General features: G+C 42.5%; 1 protein-coding gene across 1 annotated transcript in view; it reads left to right on the top strand.

The window, feature by feature from the left end:
- The window catches only part of dip2bb (disco-interacting protein 2 homolog Bb), a 60,820-nt gene that overhangs the window by 8,505 nt on the left and 35,427 nt on the right, over nucleotides 1–16,888 (top strand). Inside the window, exons 2-3 of the mRNA XM_079511188.1 lie at nucleotides 14,976–15,047; nucleotides 15,876–16,070. Of these exons, the coding sequence (XP_079367314.1) occupies nucleotides 14,976–15,047; nucleotides 15,876–16,070 (267 nt within the window). The remainder of the gene's footprint in view (nucleotides 1–14,975; nucleotides 15,048–15,875; nucleotides 16,071–16,888) is intronic.

Consider the following 16,888-nt stretch of genomic DNA (forward strand, 5'->3'; position numbering starts at 1 on the left):
ACTGTTAGTTGTTGTGGCACAAAGAAGACTCTGTTTTGCTGAACACTGCCACAGAGCAAAAGACCAGGTAATTTCGGATATTCTTCTGTGGAGACTACCCTGCCGGCCTGCCCATCAAGATGAACAAGACCACTCACTTTTCCAGATGTTCTTTTCCGAGTAGGGACTGACTGTGAATGAACTTGGTGTGGCAATGAGCAACAGAGACCAGTGGATGCAGATTGTGTTGCAGATCTCGAGGACACTCAAATGATGATGATGATAGGACAGTAGAGAGAGACAGACAACACAGGTCTAGGGACTTATTACATGACTTACTGTCATGTCCCGCTGCATTACATAATTTACATCTGGTCTATAATACATGACAGGCTCATGTTAATGAACTTGGAGTATTCACATCTTCCTCTACCAGTATAACAGACTCTGTCTATCCATGGACGGACCCAAGACACATCTCCACTCCAGAGTCCATTCCACAGCAAATCCCACATGGAGCTTCTCAGGAAGAATGATGGGTGTGATACACTACAGTGGCAGCGTTGCTATGGACACCGTACAACAAAACACACCCAACCACCCCCACGCCTAACCCTTTGTTTATTCTCTGTAAATTCCCAAAAGATTAAAATGCCCATATGTTGTAGTCAAAGCTAACCAAATTAAATGGCCGACTAAGCTGTTAAACCCGCTATGGAAAAACGAAACAAAAAACAACATAATCATAGATCTTCAATGTTAACATGGCTGACATCCCTTCCTAAACACTGTGTGTAGTTTAGTTTAGTTCAACCTTTTTAATTTCAACAACCCCCAGTGATATGCATTAGACCACACGGACCCCCATTTGATACAGTTGTTTTGCTCTGGGACCCCAATCCTTATTGTAAAGTCCTAAAGGGTCCCTGGACCTGATGTTGAGAAACGGTGGGGACAGTATCAGCAGGAAATGGAAAACAATCCGCTTCCTCAGAGATGTGTGGATGAAGCAAAGATGGGAAAATACTCAGTTTCCCTGTGGACGTACTCTTTTATCACTGATGCCATCCTGTGCTACAGGACCGTTAACGGTTTGTTAATTCTGTGAAAAGCTATGGTGGTGAATAACTGAAAAAGAAGAAAATCAAAAGACAACAACAGTATACAATTTCTTCTTTAATGGGGCATGTTGACTCTAGAACAGTGTCTTGATGAATTCTGCTGCTGAAACGTGACACCTTCCTGACACAAGCAGTGCTATCTTTTGGTATTTATTTCGTAGTAGAAAAACTCTAATCTCAGGCAGTGTAAATTTCATCGACTGACGGAAAATGTTCATCGACTATCTTTTTTTCACTGACAAACTAAATAAAAACTAAACTATGATGATGACTAAACTAATATATAATACATGGACTAGTGGAGAGTGTGTGTGTGTGTGTGTGTGTGTGTGTGTGTGTGTGTGTGTGTGTGTGTGTGTGTGTGTGTGTGTGTGTGTGTGTGTGTGTGTGTGTGTGTGTGTGTGTGTGTGTGTGTGTGTGTGTGTGTGTGTGTGTGTGTGTGTGTGTGTGTGTGTGTGTGTGTGTGTGTGTGTGTGTGTGTGTGTGTGTGTGTGAGATCCTTGATATCTACATCTTCCTTGTGGTTGTTGTGGTGAATGATGGTGGTTATGTGTGTAATAACAGTGCTGTGTGTAAGGAGGAAGTGTTAGAGGAGCTGTGTGTGTGGATTGTCAAAAATATAGATACTAAAATATTGTAATCGATTTCAATACTCCTTTCCCACAGTATACTATCAATACTATGCTCTCTCATCTCTTTATTAACTTTACTTAATGTTTGTTACATAATTTAAGTTACTTTTAAAGGCCTGATCTAAAGATGGAAAACAATTACGTATAAAAAGAGTGTGATATTTCTCTTATTATACCAGAGATAAGCTGAGGAGAATCAACAAAAACGACACGCTCAGCCTATAGAAAAATATAAAATGTTATGCCCTCAGTCTGTCAAATAATTATACCCTGTGGTATCGAATATCTAAATCTTATCAAAGTTAGAAATTCCAGTATCGTATCAACACTAGTGTCTGGTTGGCGGTGATGTAGTTTTGCTGATTCAAGGCTCCAGTCTCAGCTGTTCGGTCAACTGACTGCGCTCAGAAAGCATTTCTTTTTGTTGCATTTACCACATGGCAGATACTAGCGCCCTGTGTTTCCTTTTCAGTGTGTTTGTTTTAGCTACTCTATTCCACACCCGCCATGAGGTAAGAAGTGACATGGGTGTGTGTGGACTGAAATATGAGACCGTCTGTTACCTGAGTTGGCTTGGGCACACCCTGCTTGCTATTCCAAAGAGGAGAGCAGTTGGAACCGTTGACTGTATTTTAAGCCCAAGAGGGGCCAGGGGGTGGGCAGAGAGGGGGAGAGAGAACACATTCAACATGTCAGTAGGTTCCATGGTGTAATGGTTAGCACTCAGGACTCTGAATCCTGCGATCCGAGTTCAAATCTCGGTGGGACCTTCCTTATTTCAGAAACGGTGTTGATTTTGACAGCAAATTTGCAGTAATGTACCCAGGGGTGGTCCCGGAGGGTGACATGATTGCGTCCTTTCTCAATTTAGTGAGTCTAAAGCCCAAACCACACCAAACGGTCCGGTCGGCACAAAACGTTTTTTAAGGTAAACCATACCAATGCAACTCATTGAGTTGCAAGGAGATGAATTGGTGTGGTTGACCCGACCCTTTGGTGTGGTTTGGGCTTATTAAGGATGCATGATGCAGGCTATTTGCATCACTGTAATTTGTATTTAATTTAGTCATAGTCTTTTGAATACAATTTCATTTAGTTTCATTTCATTTAGTTCATCTGAAAGGTTTTAGTTTTACTCTAGTTTTAGTCGACAAAATAGTAAATACAAGATTTTAGTGATTTTATCAACCGAATGTATTTTGGCAGGCCTTGAAAGCGTCATACTCACTGATTTTACACTTGGTTGCATGTCAGTAGGTTCCATGGTGTAATGGTTAGCACTCAGGACTCTGAATCCTGCGATCCGAGTTCAAATCTCGGTGGGACCTTCCTTTATTCAGAAACGGTGTTGATTTTGACAGCAAATTTGCAGTGATGTACCCAGGGGTGGTCCCGGAGGGTGACATGATTGCGTCCTTTCTCAATTTAGTGAGTCTAAAGCCCAAACCACACTAAAGAGTCAGGTCGGCACAAAACGGTTTTTAAGGTAAACCATACCAATGCAACTCATTGAGTTGCAAGGAGATGCATTGGTGTGGTTGGCCCGACCCTTTGGTGTGGTTTGGGCTTATTCAATAAGGATGCAGGCTATTTGCATCACTGTAATTTGTATTTAATTTAGTCATTGTCTTTTGAATACAATTTAATTTAGTTTAATTTCATTTAGTTCATCTGAAAAGTTTTAGTTTTACTCTAGTTTTAGTCGACAAAATAGTAAATACAAGATTTTAGTGATTTTAACAATGTATTTTGGCAGGCCTTGAAAGCATCATACTCTCTGATTTTACACTTGGTTGCATGTCAGTAGGTTCCATGGTGTAATGGTTAGCACTCAGGACTCTGAATCCTGCGATCCGAGTTCAAATCTCGGTGGGACCTTCCTTATTTCAGAAACGGTGTTGATTTTGACAGCAAATTTGCAGTGATGTAAATAGGTATTCAATGTACTGGTTCGCGAGACCCAGGGGTGGTCCCGGAGGGTGACATGATTGCGTCCTTTCTCAATGTATTGAGTCTAAAGCCCAAACCACACCAAAGGGTCCAGTCGGCACAAAACGTTTTTTAAGGTAAACCATACCAATGCAACTCATTGAGTTGCAAGGAGATGCATTGGTGTGGTTGACCCGACCCTTTGGTGTGGTTTGGGGTTATTAAGGATGCATGATGCAGGCTATTTGCAAATTTGTATTTAATTTAGTCAGTCTTTTGAATACAATTTCATTTCGTTTTAGTCATCTGAAGTTTTTCGTTTTACTCTAGTTTTAGTCAACAAAATAGTAAATATAAGATTTTAGTTGACTAAATGTACAGTTGATTTTATCAACAAAATGTATTTTGGCAGGCCTTGATAGCGTCATACTGGCTGATTTGACACTTGGTTGCATGTCAGTAGGTTCCATGGTGTAATGGTTAGCACTCAGGACTCTGAATCCTGCGATCCGAGTTCAAATCTCGGTGGGACCTTCCTTATGTCGGAAACGGTGTTGATTTTGACGGCAAATTTGTATTGCATTTAGTCAGTCTTTTGAATACAATTTAATTTAGTCATCTGAATAGTTTTATTTTGGCAGGCCTTGATGGCATCATACTAGCTGATTTTACACTTGGTTGCATGCTGAAAATAGCCAATCTACAAGCTCACAGGTTGTGAGCTTGGTTAAGTGGTAGGATCGGTGGGCACTGGGCTGCATGCATTTTTAGAGTTTGTTTCTTTTTACAATCAATCGATTGTGTTTTCGCTTGGATCAGTGGAACTATAACGTAGTTGTAAACTTCCATTTAGACCTGAGGCCCAGGCACGTGCAGAGGGGGGGCGGGCTAGGGAAAATCAGATTTTTTATTTATTTTCTGTCCACATAAGAGCATGTGGGGGGCCCCGGGGGGCCAATAAGGCTTATGTGGGGGGCCAATAAGGGCTTATGTGGGGGTCCAATAAGGGCCATTGGCCCTTCAAGATGAACATTTGACAAGTAATGATAATTCTACTATCATAATTATTATTTATAACTATAATTTTAATGTGCGGGCTACCATCAGTCAGTTTTAGTTTCAGACTAATGAGAATGTATTGCTTATTTTACTGTCCAATGACATGAAATGGCACAAGTTTTTGAGCAAGAGTTTGAGCCCCTGCCCCCTCAGTGCTCTCTGCACGGCCTTGCTGAGGTCGATTGTAAAAACGCCTTCTAAGCTTTTCTGAAAACCTTCAAATTCTTATTCAAAAAAGGGAAAAAAGTATGTTGCTATATGAGACAGAGGTGTATGTGACACAGAGCAGGTTACACCAGGTATAAATGGGTTAAGTTGCTATTTATCAACATTAAAATGAACACATTTTTCAAGGTTTTAAAGAATAAATGCCATTAGAACTTTTTTCCCTTCCTTTTTATTTATTGTTATAACTTATTAAAATCTTTGTGTTTTGCCAATTATTTGGAGGCCCACCAGTGGTCCTTGGCCCACCCAATGTGTATGTGAATTTTAACAGATACAGTATATATTATGCTGTTATGAAACCTCATCCTGATCACAGTGACTTATTTAATTCCATTGAAATTCTGTAAGCAGATGTGTAAGACTGGAGCAGTTCCCACACATAAAGCAGGAAAACCCTGTCACACAACTCAAGATTGAACACTGGAAAACATGACATCATGCTGCTCTAAAGTGTGTGTGTGTGTGTGTGTGTGTGTGTGTGTGTGTGTGTGTGTGTGTGTGTGTGTGTGTGTGTGTGTGTGTGTGTGTGTGTGTGTGTGTGTGTGTGTGTGTGTGTGTGTGTGTGTGTGTGTGTGTGTGTGTGTGTGTGTGTGTGTGTGTGTGTGTGTGTGTGTGTGTGTGTGTGTGTGTGTGTGTGTGTGTGTGTGTGTGTGTGAGAGAGAAAGGGATGTGTTGTAAGCTAACTCTTGAGACAACATTATGTAATACGCTGGATAATAAATTAGATATTAATGTTTGTAGGGAGGATTGTGTTTAGATGTGTTTGTGTTGAATGTTGATGCAGGGAGTGGGTTATCTTTTGGCTGAGTGTGCTTGTTGGCTGCTGGTAAGGAATCCCAGTGAGACACTTCATGCACACACACAGAGGCTGTGTGTAGGTGGAGTGCCATATGCCATCCTTTTTTCTGAAACATAACCCATAACTAATACTTCCATCATTAACTTGATTAAATCCAATGTAGGTCCTGGGCTGACATTTAGTAATATCACCGCCAACACCAAATTGACAAATTTAGTTAAAATCTGGCTTGAGATGAGGATCCTCTTGGTGTAATGGTGGACTTTACTGAGACGTACGTACGGGCCTGGGGATTAAGCACTAGCCCTACGCTACCTGTTGCTGTCTGGGCTTTGTTCTCCACGCAGGTGAGGCGACGAACGAATATCTCTCCACAATTACCAATATCTCTCCACAATTACCATCTGTTCTACACAATTATCAGTATGAACTTTCCTGGGCTCCCTGGATCTCCACTCCCTTTTGTTCCGCACAGCGGCCAAGCACTGCCAACCTCGCTTCTTCTCTCACTGTGTTTGCCTTGTAGGTTCCCATTGGAAGCAATGCAAGTAGTTAGTGCTACTGTAGTTAGCCTGAACCGTCCCTTTTGGGTTTAGGGTCCTGTCATCATGCTGTCCTCCGTGTGGAGGACCAGCTCATATTCTGCAGCGTGATTCCTGAGGACTCCTACCGTTGGAAGTAAAGAGGATTCTTGATTCTCCATGTTAGGCTGGGCTTTACAATGCTCCTCAGGCCTACTATGGTCGCTTTGGGCATAAACCTGTATCCACCCTTTACTAGATACCCTTAGTTGACCTGCAGCACGGAACCAGGTGTGTGGTTTTAGTTTGGAGTGTCGTCCAAGGCTGACTGTGCCATAACTGCCATTTTCTTTTTACCCTAGCGTCTTGGGACAGTGGTTGACAGGCTCTAGGGCATGATATCCACACTGGTGGGCTTGTGCAGCTCATGTCTGGGGCCTACTGCGGCTCTGAGATCCCCCACAGTTTAGCCTGGGACCCCAAATTACCCTTAAGGAGGCACTGCAGGAATCATGATGGTGGAGGAGAGTCTGTGGACCGGCAGAATGAGACTTATGCCCTTGGCTCCTGTTTTCACCCCTCTCGAAGAAGGCTATCTGGCAGCTGCAAGCAGAAGCAGCATGTGCACAGTATGCAGCATGCACTACCTACAAGCACCACCACAATGCTACTGCACATACACATCACACACTCCCTGTGTGCAAGCACACTCACACACAAGTGTGCTTAGTCAGCACAAATCAGCAATATGACGTGTCGTATTGTATCAATCAGAGGTCATCTAGGGGGAAATTTTGCACAAGCTAGGATTCTCTTAATTAGACTGCCTGTGAATGTGTACTGTGTTTCAGTAATCATCTCCACACCTTTAGATAGTGGAATGGAATGAAAGTGATTGTTTCCTGTGAGATGGGATGAATCCCCTCTCACTCTCTGTCTGTCTTGCACGACAGCTATTTTCTCTATTTTAGGATGTATATCATTAAACTTGAAGACAGGTGTTTCCACGGCGCGCATTCATTCGTTTGAAAGCAGCTGAGTGAGATGAAGATGATGCAGAGAGGAAGAGATGGAACCAGAGTAGAGAGGTAGCTGGCTAATGGAACCAGAGTAGAGCGGTAGCTGGCTAATTGCTATTCAGAGCGCGGGCCTGCGGGGCAGAAAGAGGGAGCAGTCTCTCACTGCAATTCAAATAATCCTGGGCTAAACAAGTGTTCAGTATGTGGAGCTGGGAGGGGGAATGAAGATGAAGTACAGGGTACGCACAAGGGGAAGCTTTGATGTCTCTTCCCCCTAGAATGTAAAAAGAATAAAATCAAGCCCCAACACTCCAGGCTGAATGCAGATGTCCTCCTCACCACCACATCGAATGCAGTCAATAAATGCCGGGATTGTTCTGGCTGGCTGGCTGCTAGGAGGCCTCGTTGAAAAAGTCTACCACTCGACACTGACATTGATCGCTGGTCCATTAAGCGTTGCCTTTCCACAGTGTGGAGGGCTATGGACAGTGCAAGAGGTCTGTAAAAGAATGGGTTAGCTACGGAGGCCTTCCACATGTAGGGGAGAGCTATGGATTAGCAGACCTAGGCCTGTCGCAAATTTTGAGGGGTGCTAGGCTGCTAGCCCCTCCTATGCCCAGCTTTCCGGCTTTGTGTAAACACATTAATTGAAGACAAAAGTGAAGATGGAAAAGTGAGAACGCGAATTGTGATTGGGTGGGAGATGTGAGCATCGCATAACGATTGTGACACGGGGGACACCCGTTTTATTTGGTAGAGAGATGTCAGACATTGTGCAATACTCGAGAGTTACAATACTGGGACGTCCGTGGCTGTATGTTAATAAGAGGGTTGGCTGATTTTGGCTTTTTGACTCAAAGGCTTTCAGCGTTCAGGAAAGAACCGGGAATACACCAGGAAGACATATTTGCATATTATAACCGCATCTGGGTGTCTATTCTCCAATAGACCCCTATATGATATGATGTATGATGACGTATGATGATATGATATGATTGATATGATTTGAAGACACAAAATAAGACTATCGAGTATATGCTTCCTGTCGGCCCGATTGACTGATAACACCTTTGGGGGTTTTATCAGGCCAAGACTTTAAAAGAAATGTGATTCTGTATGAGCTTGCCCATTATGGCTCTCAGTAATTTACCCAGGTTGTTATTGTAAATGAGAACTGGTTCGATCTCACTGACATTGTATTGTTATATTAAAAGATATTCAACTTTATTTGTACACATTTTGAAAACATTCACAAAACGCTTCAGTCAACATGCTGTGTGAACATGTATACTCATTCAGAATATCCAGACTCTCTCGCCACAAATACGGTATTTACACAATCATCAGTCATAACCAGTCTGCTCCATTAAATGGATGGGAACCCCTTTTGGTGTTTTAAGCATTATGTTATACTTGAAAAATAGCAGATACAAGCTTGTAGATCTGCTATTTTTGAAAAATCATGAAAATGTGGCGCAAATCTTTGAATATATATTCTTTATATACTATTTTTTAACTCAAATCTTTGCTTCTGGGGGGTCCCTGGAACAACATATTTTCAGATGGGGGTCCGCAGCCAAATACAGATAATTCTGGGGGTCCTTGACATGAAAAAGGTTGAGCGCCACTGACATAGAAACATAGGTTTTTCAGAAAACTGATTTAGAAGCCTTTTTGTCAGGTCTAAATGGGTTAAAGTCTTCTCTTGGCTCCTCCTGTCTCTTTGTGTTTGATACGGAATGCGGATCAGACTTATAGACTGTGTACTTTTTCATGTACCATCTCAGCTGCTGGGACTGGGAGTGGGGTGTTCATTCTTTGGTATCCACTGGTGAAGCCAGGCGCTGATGATGCAAGGACTTAGCAATGGCTGTCTACAGGCAAACATAAATCTGAAATCACCCAGATGGAATAGTGTTTACTTAGCAATTCATCTAATGCCACACGGACGGACGGACCCCTCCCCCATCCCCATCTCCATCTTTTGCTCTCTCTCTCTCTCTCTGCAGTGAAGCTTGCTGTTCACATGAGCTAAAAATAAGTCATGTGAGTATGCTGGGCCAACTGTACCGTTCATGCATTACTTATGGAAGTGTTTGCTTTTTCTTTCATTTTTCCTCATGAAAACGAGTGAGTCGACAGTCGGGCCCAGAGTGTGCTGCTGGACTTTAGTTATCCGGCTCACTGCACCTATAGCGTGCTGCCAATATACTCTCATTTAGGTGGTATACTGTGTGTTGCACAATCAGCAGCATACTGCGTGCGTTGTTTGCTCAGTAACAGCTGTTCAATTTCCCACTTCACCTATTGGAGATGTGAAGCTGTGTATTTGGATGCTGCTAAAATTAAATGAATCATTTGGGGTTGTACGGTTTGTGTAGTCTTTGTGTGCATAGTGATAGCTGTGCGACTGCGTATTGTCCTTATGCGCACAATAGTTTATCATCTATCGTTAAGCCTATACTAACTAAACCTTTCATGGTACAAGTATGACCGGCTTGTCAAACAAAAAATAGTTACACCTGAGTTACACCTGGAAAAACACAACACAAGCATCAGTTATTTTTGGCAAGCAAACTGGGTGAGTGTACAACAAAGTCAATAAATGACCCATAATCACAGGGAAATCCTCCTCTGTTCTCTAGTCTAGTGTAACGGGGAAAGACTCACCTTGTTCCGTCGCTGTATTTAAGCTGCCTAATTTTGCTGTCTAATATTATTTTTCCTCTAGAGAGCTCTATGGCACACAGAGGACACTCCGAGTGTTAGACTGAGGAGAAAGCCAGTCACCTCTTCTTCCCAAGTTCCCATGTATTCAGGGCATGGCCGCCCAGTCCGTCATTTGGAATGCATGGCCGATTGGAGTGGGCAGGCAGAAGGCACTTTCTTGGGTTTTCAGCAATACCGCCAAGTGTGAACGGAAGTCGATCAGATGAGTGGTTCGTGAGATATGTGTGTACCTGAACAGAGTGGGCACTGCATGGGCAGGTTCTGGAGAATCAATGGTCAGATCGACTTTAGTGTGTGTGTGTGTGTGTGTGTGTGTGTGTGTGTGTGTGTGTGTGTGTGTGTGTGTGTGTGTGTGTGTGTGTGAATCAATGGTCAGATCGACTTTAGTGTGTGTGTGTGTGTGTGTGTGTGTGTGTGTGTGTGTGTGTGTGTGTGTGTGTGTGTGTGTGTGTGTGTGTGTGTGTGTGTGTGTGTGTGTGTGTGTGTGTGTGTGTGTGTGTGTGTGTGTGTGTGTGTGTGTGTGTGTGTGTGTGTGTGTGTGTGTGTGTGATAAGGAGCATATGTTTGTGTGTGTGTTATACTGTAGCTGTGATCACAGGGAAGCTGGCAGAAAGCTGTGATGCTTCAGGAGCAGATTCACATGCACATCCACCTCAGTAGGGCTGAAGGGGAATGTGGGGTGTGCGTGCGTGCGGAGCAGGCGCAGCACACTGCACACATGCCAACGTTGTCCCTCTTTTGTCCTCTGATACTTCTAGCCCTGGTCACCTCTATCACTTTCCTCTGCTCTTATCTCACTTCATCCTTTGTCACCCTCCTTGGCTCCTAATCTCTTGTCTTCATCGTCCCTCCCTTTCTGTTTTCCCTTGGCATGTGTCTAAAACATCCCACCCTGCTCTGGCTTCTGTGCCGATCCTAATTTAGACTAGAGATGGGACGATATATGGAAAATCTTATGTCACGATTATTGAGGCTCAAATAATTGTGATTAACGACGAGATTACCACGATAATCAAAACGTGCTTAAAACGAACTCTTAAATTGCCACTTTTGTTAACCACCTGTACCCCAGCATCCATATTATTAGGCAAAATTAGCAGATCTACAAGCTCACAATGTGTCACGTTCCATTGCGTTGTGTGCTTGTAAATCTGCTATTTTTGACGAAGAGATTTGGTATTGATGGAAAAATACAGAGCCATTCCAGTGTTAGCCTGGCTAATAAGCCAGACTCAAATCACACTGTCGTGTGGTATTTGAGTCTGGAGATGCTGTGTATGGATCTTGTTTCCCGGGGGGCGGGTTCAAACATTTTCTCTTTGACGCAATTGGTCAGAGCTACTGTCAGTCAAAGGTCTCAAGCATTGAACGTCACTGTACCAAAGTCCGCCCATATTGCATACCGTGTCCCGATTGGCCACACCAGTTCTCTGGTGTAGGAAATGGGCGTACAATTGAGCCTCTCCAGACCGTAATCCGCCGGCAGGCAATTTTTTTGGCAACGGCTGATTCGGTCTGGCTTATTAGCCAGGCTATTCCAGTGTATCACTAGCCTCGTTACCCACTAACCAGGCTTTTATTTTCGTGAAAAATGAAAGCCGCTGATTGGAGATTGGGAATCATACCAACCAGTGGTGGACAAAGTAGTCAACCCCAGTACTTGAGTCTAGAAGTATAGATACTCCTAGTAATATATTACACAACTTGAACTACAAGTGAAAATGTATTTTTTTTAATACTTTAATACTACATCAATAATAGTGAAAATATCCAATCTACAAGCTCACAATACATTTTCCTACAAAGAAATGTAGTGGAGTGAAAGTAATATAGTATATATATTCACACCTGGGTGAATCATCGTACATCATCATATATCATCTCATTCCGGCCAATGAGAATTTGCGTCCTCACCTTTGTCTTCAATGTTTGTGTTACGCAATGTTTGTGTATTATACATTATACACAATTTACACAAACACTCAAAATTGACCATTCAAAGTTTGCGTTTGCAGTTGCACACACACTAAAAGCTGGGCATAGGCGGCGCCCCTCAAAAACCACACCCGTGTGAAGTGAGGGGCGCTCTTATCATACATCATCATACATCATCTCATTCCAGCCAATCAGAATTTGCTTCCTCACATTCCTTCAATGTTTGTGTTTACACAAACACTCAAAGCTGGCCATTCATTATAAATGGCATTCAATGTTTGTGTTTACACAAATACAGTACTACTACTTTACTTACTAAAGTAAATGTACTACATTACTGTCCACCACTGATACCAACCCTGTGATGCATTCTCCTGTCTTTCATTAATTGATTGATTGATTGATTGACTGACAGTTTGCAGAAAACACAGGAAAGTACAGTTCAGTAAGGTCTGCTAAGATGATTTAATTTAAACCCCAGAAAACCTATAGCTTGTTTCCATTGGGGTCCTTCATACTCAATTCATCGAAAAAGTGAGTTCCCTGACCGGGAATCGAACCCGGGCCGCGGCGGTGAGAGCGCCGAATCCTAACCACTAGACCACCAGGGAGTCTTCTAACAGCACCTCTGAACTGTCAAACTAAAATGTCATGATCGTGACATCTCTACACCTCTCCAGCCCTCCCATGTGCTCTCACTGCAATCTTGTACTGTGATCCTCTCCAGCACTGTCCTCCATATGCCTAGTCTCACGTTGCCAGACTGTTGCCTCTCGCAATTTTCAAATGCTTCCGTCATACAGTCTGGAGCAACGGAAGCTCTATCATGAGTAAAATATAAAGCGGATGTGAAGCCTCCTCCCCACTTTGTTTTGTCTTTACAGTCGCACGAATGTATCCTAATTTAAATAGAAAACAGCATACTGTATAGCTTGTTGCTTAGCAGAAATGGAAATTAAAACATTCAATGTAAAGGTATTTTTGAGGGGCAGGTTTAATGTTTGTTTTTAGTTAAACAAAGCCATTGACAATGGACAGAGTTTAATGTTTGTTTAGTTGCTATTACACAAACATTAAATGCCACTAACAATAAAGAGAGTTTAATGTTTTACATCACCATTACATCACCTAATCATAGCAACATGAGTTAGACTTGAATTTATTAGCGCCCCTCACTTCACACGGGTGTGATTTTTAAATATATTTTCGTGAAAGGAAATGGCAGCTTCCTTACTCGGATTTCGGGAGGTGTAGATTGTGGAATAGTTGTCTGGCTACGCGAGACTACCATATGACTAACAACTCTTCATCTGACTGACACTCTTCCTCTCTCTCTCTTTCAATTCAATTCATATAATAGGGCTTTATTGGCATCAATGGCATGAGAAATCATACGTCTACATTGCCAAAGCAAAAAGTGGAACAATACGATCAAAACAAAATGTATGTCTGTCTCTCTCTCTCTCTCTCTCTCTCTCTCAATCTCTCACCTCCCCCGTCTCTCTCTCTCTGTGTTTGAACTTTAGCAGGTGGCCAACACCAGGGAGTTTTATACCACATTGAGGTTGTTGGATCTTAGAGTGGGTGTACAGGACAGGTCCAGAAGTGTCTTGTTGTATAAACATTACAGTAGGGCATGGCAATAGGCCTAGCCAATACCAAGTTCTCCATCTAAATAGATTTTAATGAACAAATTCCTACACTGCTTGTTTACCCTGTTATTAGTTGACAATGGTTCATAGGACTTCCGACATTTATATTTTAATTTGCTCTAGATTAAAGAGAAGCAGAGCAGAAAGATTATGATATTGGAATTATTTTCACTGTATCGTTGAACAGTGTAGGGCAGCAGATCATCATACTATTGTCTCTTGAACGTCTTCTGGTGTTTGAGGCTCTGGGTATGTTCATAACTGTCATGGATGCTACTTCTGTTTTAACAAAGTAATGTAAAGCGTAGCCTGCCCACTGTGTTGGCATTTGTATTGTTCCTCGGCAGAGAGCATAGAGATAATATTCTTTCTGTCGCTTTGATGGCCCAGCTAAATATTCTCTCTATGAACTGAAATGTATGATAGTAGCCTACTTTATAATTGTACATGTAGGTGTGGGCACATCTCTCTATTTCTTCCATTTCCTGAAATCTACAAATGATGGGAGGTTGTTCTTTACCTGTAAACCTGACCTGTGATGTGACAATAAAGTTTAAGCTGAGCTGATACATGTAGGACAGGCTATAATGCATGCGCATACACTACAGTACCCTGAAACCCTCACCCCCAAAATTACTGTAGGGCTCCCCCAAAAGCTACGTTGTAATTCAAACACTGTTTTACAGCTGTAGGGAAACACAATTTACCCAGTTCATCTCCTTGTTGTCTCTTCATTAATTTGTCATACAGTGTAGAATCTGTAGATTGTTGAATTGTGTGATTGAGGAAGTTTAAATAAGATATGAATATTTGAGACATATAAAATTACACTGTCAGCACGTTTATGTCATACTGTATATATTGCCATTCACAAGGCTTGAACTCCAGGATGTATACGATCAATGTGTACAGTAGCCTACTATGAACCGTTCAGTAACTGCACGTTTATTGTCACTTGCTCTTTACTTGGGCATCCGAGGTGGTTTGGCTCCATTGTCAGATTTCTGTGAGAAATGGGGGTTGGAAGTACATTTTTCAACAAGACACAAGAGAAGTGAAATTTGAGTATCAGTCAGTCATATAATAGAATGGGAGTGAAGGAAACGTTTCATGTTAAAATAGACAAAATATTGCAAACATTTTCTCCCAGCCAAATATCTTAAGCTCTTAATTCACTGGAGTGGAGGGTGTTTTTTTCAATGTACATAAATTTAAATTATCATCTCAATGCTACAACTGTGCATTTTGCTGCTGGATATGGGCATGAAATACCACAGTGGTACTAGTGCTGCTCCTAGAAGAGTTTTACAATATTGAATGTTGTCTTGCCTTTATTGTACATTTAAGTGACCTGGCTCTTGTCGTTCACAGGTGACATTACACAGAAGGGTTATGAGAAGAAACGGATTAAACTGTTGGTTCCATACGTCATCCATCCTCCAGGTAAATGAGCCTCAGTGCCTCTGGTTTATCCATCACCTTTTCTTTTTGAAATTACATTGTCCTGTTTATAAACAAGGATAGTATACCCAACAAGAGTGCCATATTAAATCAGGCTTACTTTTATATTCAAAGTAAAAATCAGCTATTTAAAAGGTTGTAATGTTTGCTCACTGGTGCCCCTCAGTGGTATGTTAGCTCTTTACTCCACAGTACAGTCGCCTTGTGTACAATTTGACATACACAGAAATAGAGAAATAACTTCACCACATTGATTCTTCCAATGATTGGCTTTTATCACCAGGCTTTTATCACCAAAACAACCAGACCAGTATGATGAGATTCTTCCTGATGCCCTATACATATAATATCCACTTCAAGCACATGTCTCAATGAGCCAATCGATTAGGGCTACAACAATCGATTATCTTCTCAGCGATTATTCTATCAATGACTTTTTTTGATAAATCGAGTAATCGATTAATATATATATATACCCCTTGTCAGACTTTCAACGTGGCATCCCTATTTTGGGAATATCGTTATAGGCGAACATTTTCAAACATTTCCTTTTTTCGCCCTCATTTCTAACTAATTTAGAAATTAGGCTATGGTTCTTTTTTGCCTCTGGAGCGAGTGCTCCACACGACCACCATGGCACCAGAGCCTGCTTGCTCGCCCAGCTGCCGACACTCAAGCCTAATTTATGCTCCGCCGGGAGAACGGACAAGACCTACAAGCTCACAGCGGTCGCATGTAGTGTAGTGGCTGTTTGTTGTTGTGTACCACTACTGTGTGTACAACACTGTGTGTGATGTGTGTATTTGACAGTGGAGCCGCCGGCGCCGCCCCCTCAGATTGAACAGCCGCCACCGGGTCCTAGTTCCTCCTCGTCCAGCCATGCCCCTCCCCCCTCTGGCTCCTCCTCCAGTCTTGCCCTCCCCCCCTCCGGCTCCTCGCGGTACCGCGACCGCCGCTCCCGGAGGCCACACCGAACCGGAACCAGGGATGACCGCTACAGATCAGGTGAGGTGGATTTTTTTGGCTGTGATTGTTCCCACATCATTAATTAATTCAATCATTAATCATGGGGGACAGATTTCGTGAGAACGTACTGTATTTTTGCAGTGAGCTTTTCTGTGTTGCAATTAGCCCACAGTACATATGTTGACCTGATGGCCCAGTGTGTTTTCATGCTGCTGACCAATCACATGAACTCTGGCGTCCAAAATGTTGGAAAGTGTTCGAAGAAGAAATCACAATTTTCCACAAGCTCACAACGTATCACAAAGCGGCGCATTGTGAGCTTGTAGATCTGCCATTTTCAATACTCTTGTGTGACTTGTATGAAGTAGTAGGGCATTGATTTACAGGAAAAAACTGTTTCTGCCTGACAGCAACTATATAGGACTTAAGTGGTTAAAGGAGAGTGTGTGTAAGAGTGCACGTGCGTGTGTGTCTTGTCTACGCCTGCATGCACTGCGCTGGTTGTGAGAGCTGGATAAAGTAATTCTTGACTTGTCGGGCAGAGGAGAAAAAATCACACCCGTGTGAACTGAGTGGTGTAAACCACTCCTACGACTGGCTTTGTTAGTTTACGTGTCTGTCTGTCTGTCTGTCTGTCTGTCTGTCTGTCTGTTCGTACCAAAAAATTTGCATGGTTGCTACGGTCACCCAGTTCACCCGGGTGTGATTTCATTACGTCAGACATGACGTCAGATCAGAGCTGATCAGGCTATATAATACTTTACACCACTCAGTTCACACAGGTGTGATTTTTTCTCCTCTGCCCAAAAAATCTGAGAAGAGAAGTGAGCCCTCCTGCTGGGTCTCCCTCAGTGAAG

The sequence above is a fragment of the Electrona antarctica genome, assembly GCF_951216825.1.
Source record: "Electrona antarctica genome assembly, chromosome: 9".
Classification (NCBI taxonomy): domain Eukaryota; kingdom Metazoa; phylum Chordata; class Actinopteri; order Myctophiformes; family Myctophidae; genus Electrona; species Electrona antarctica.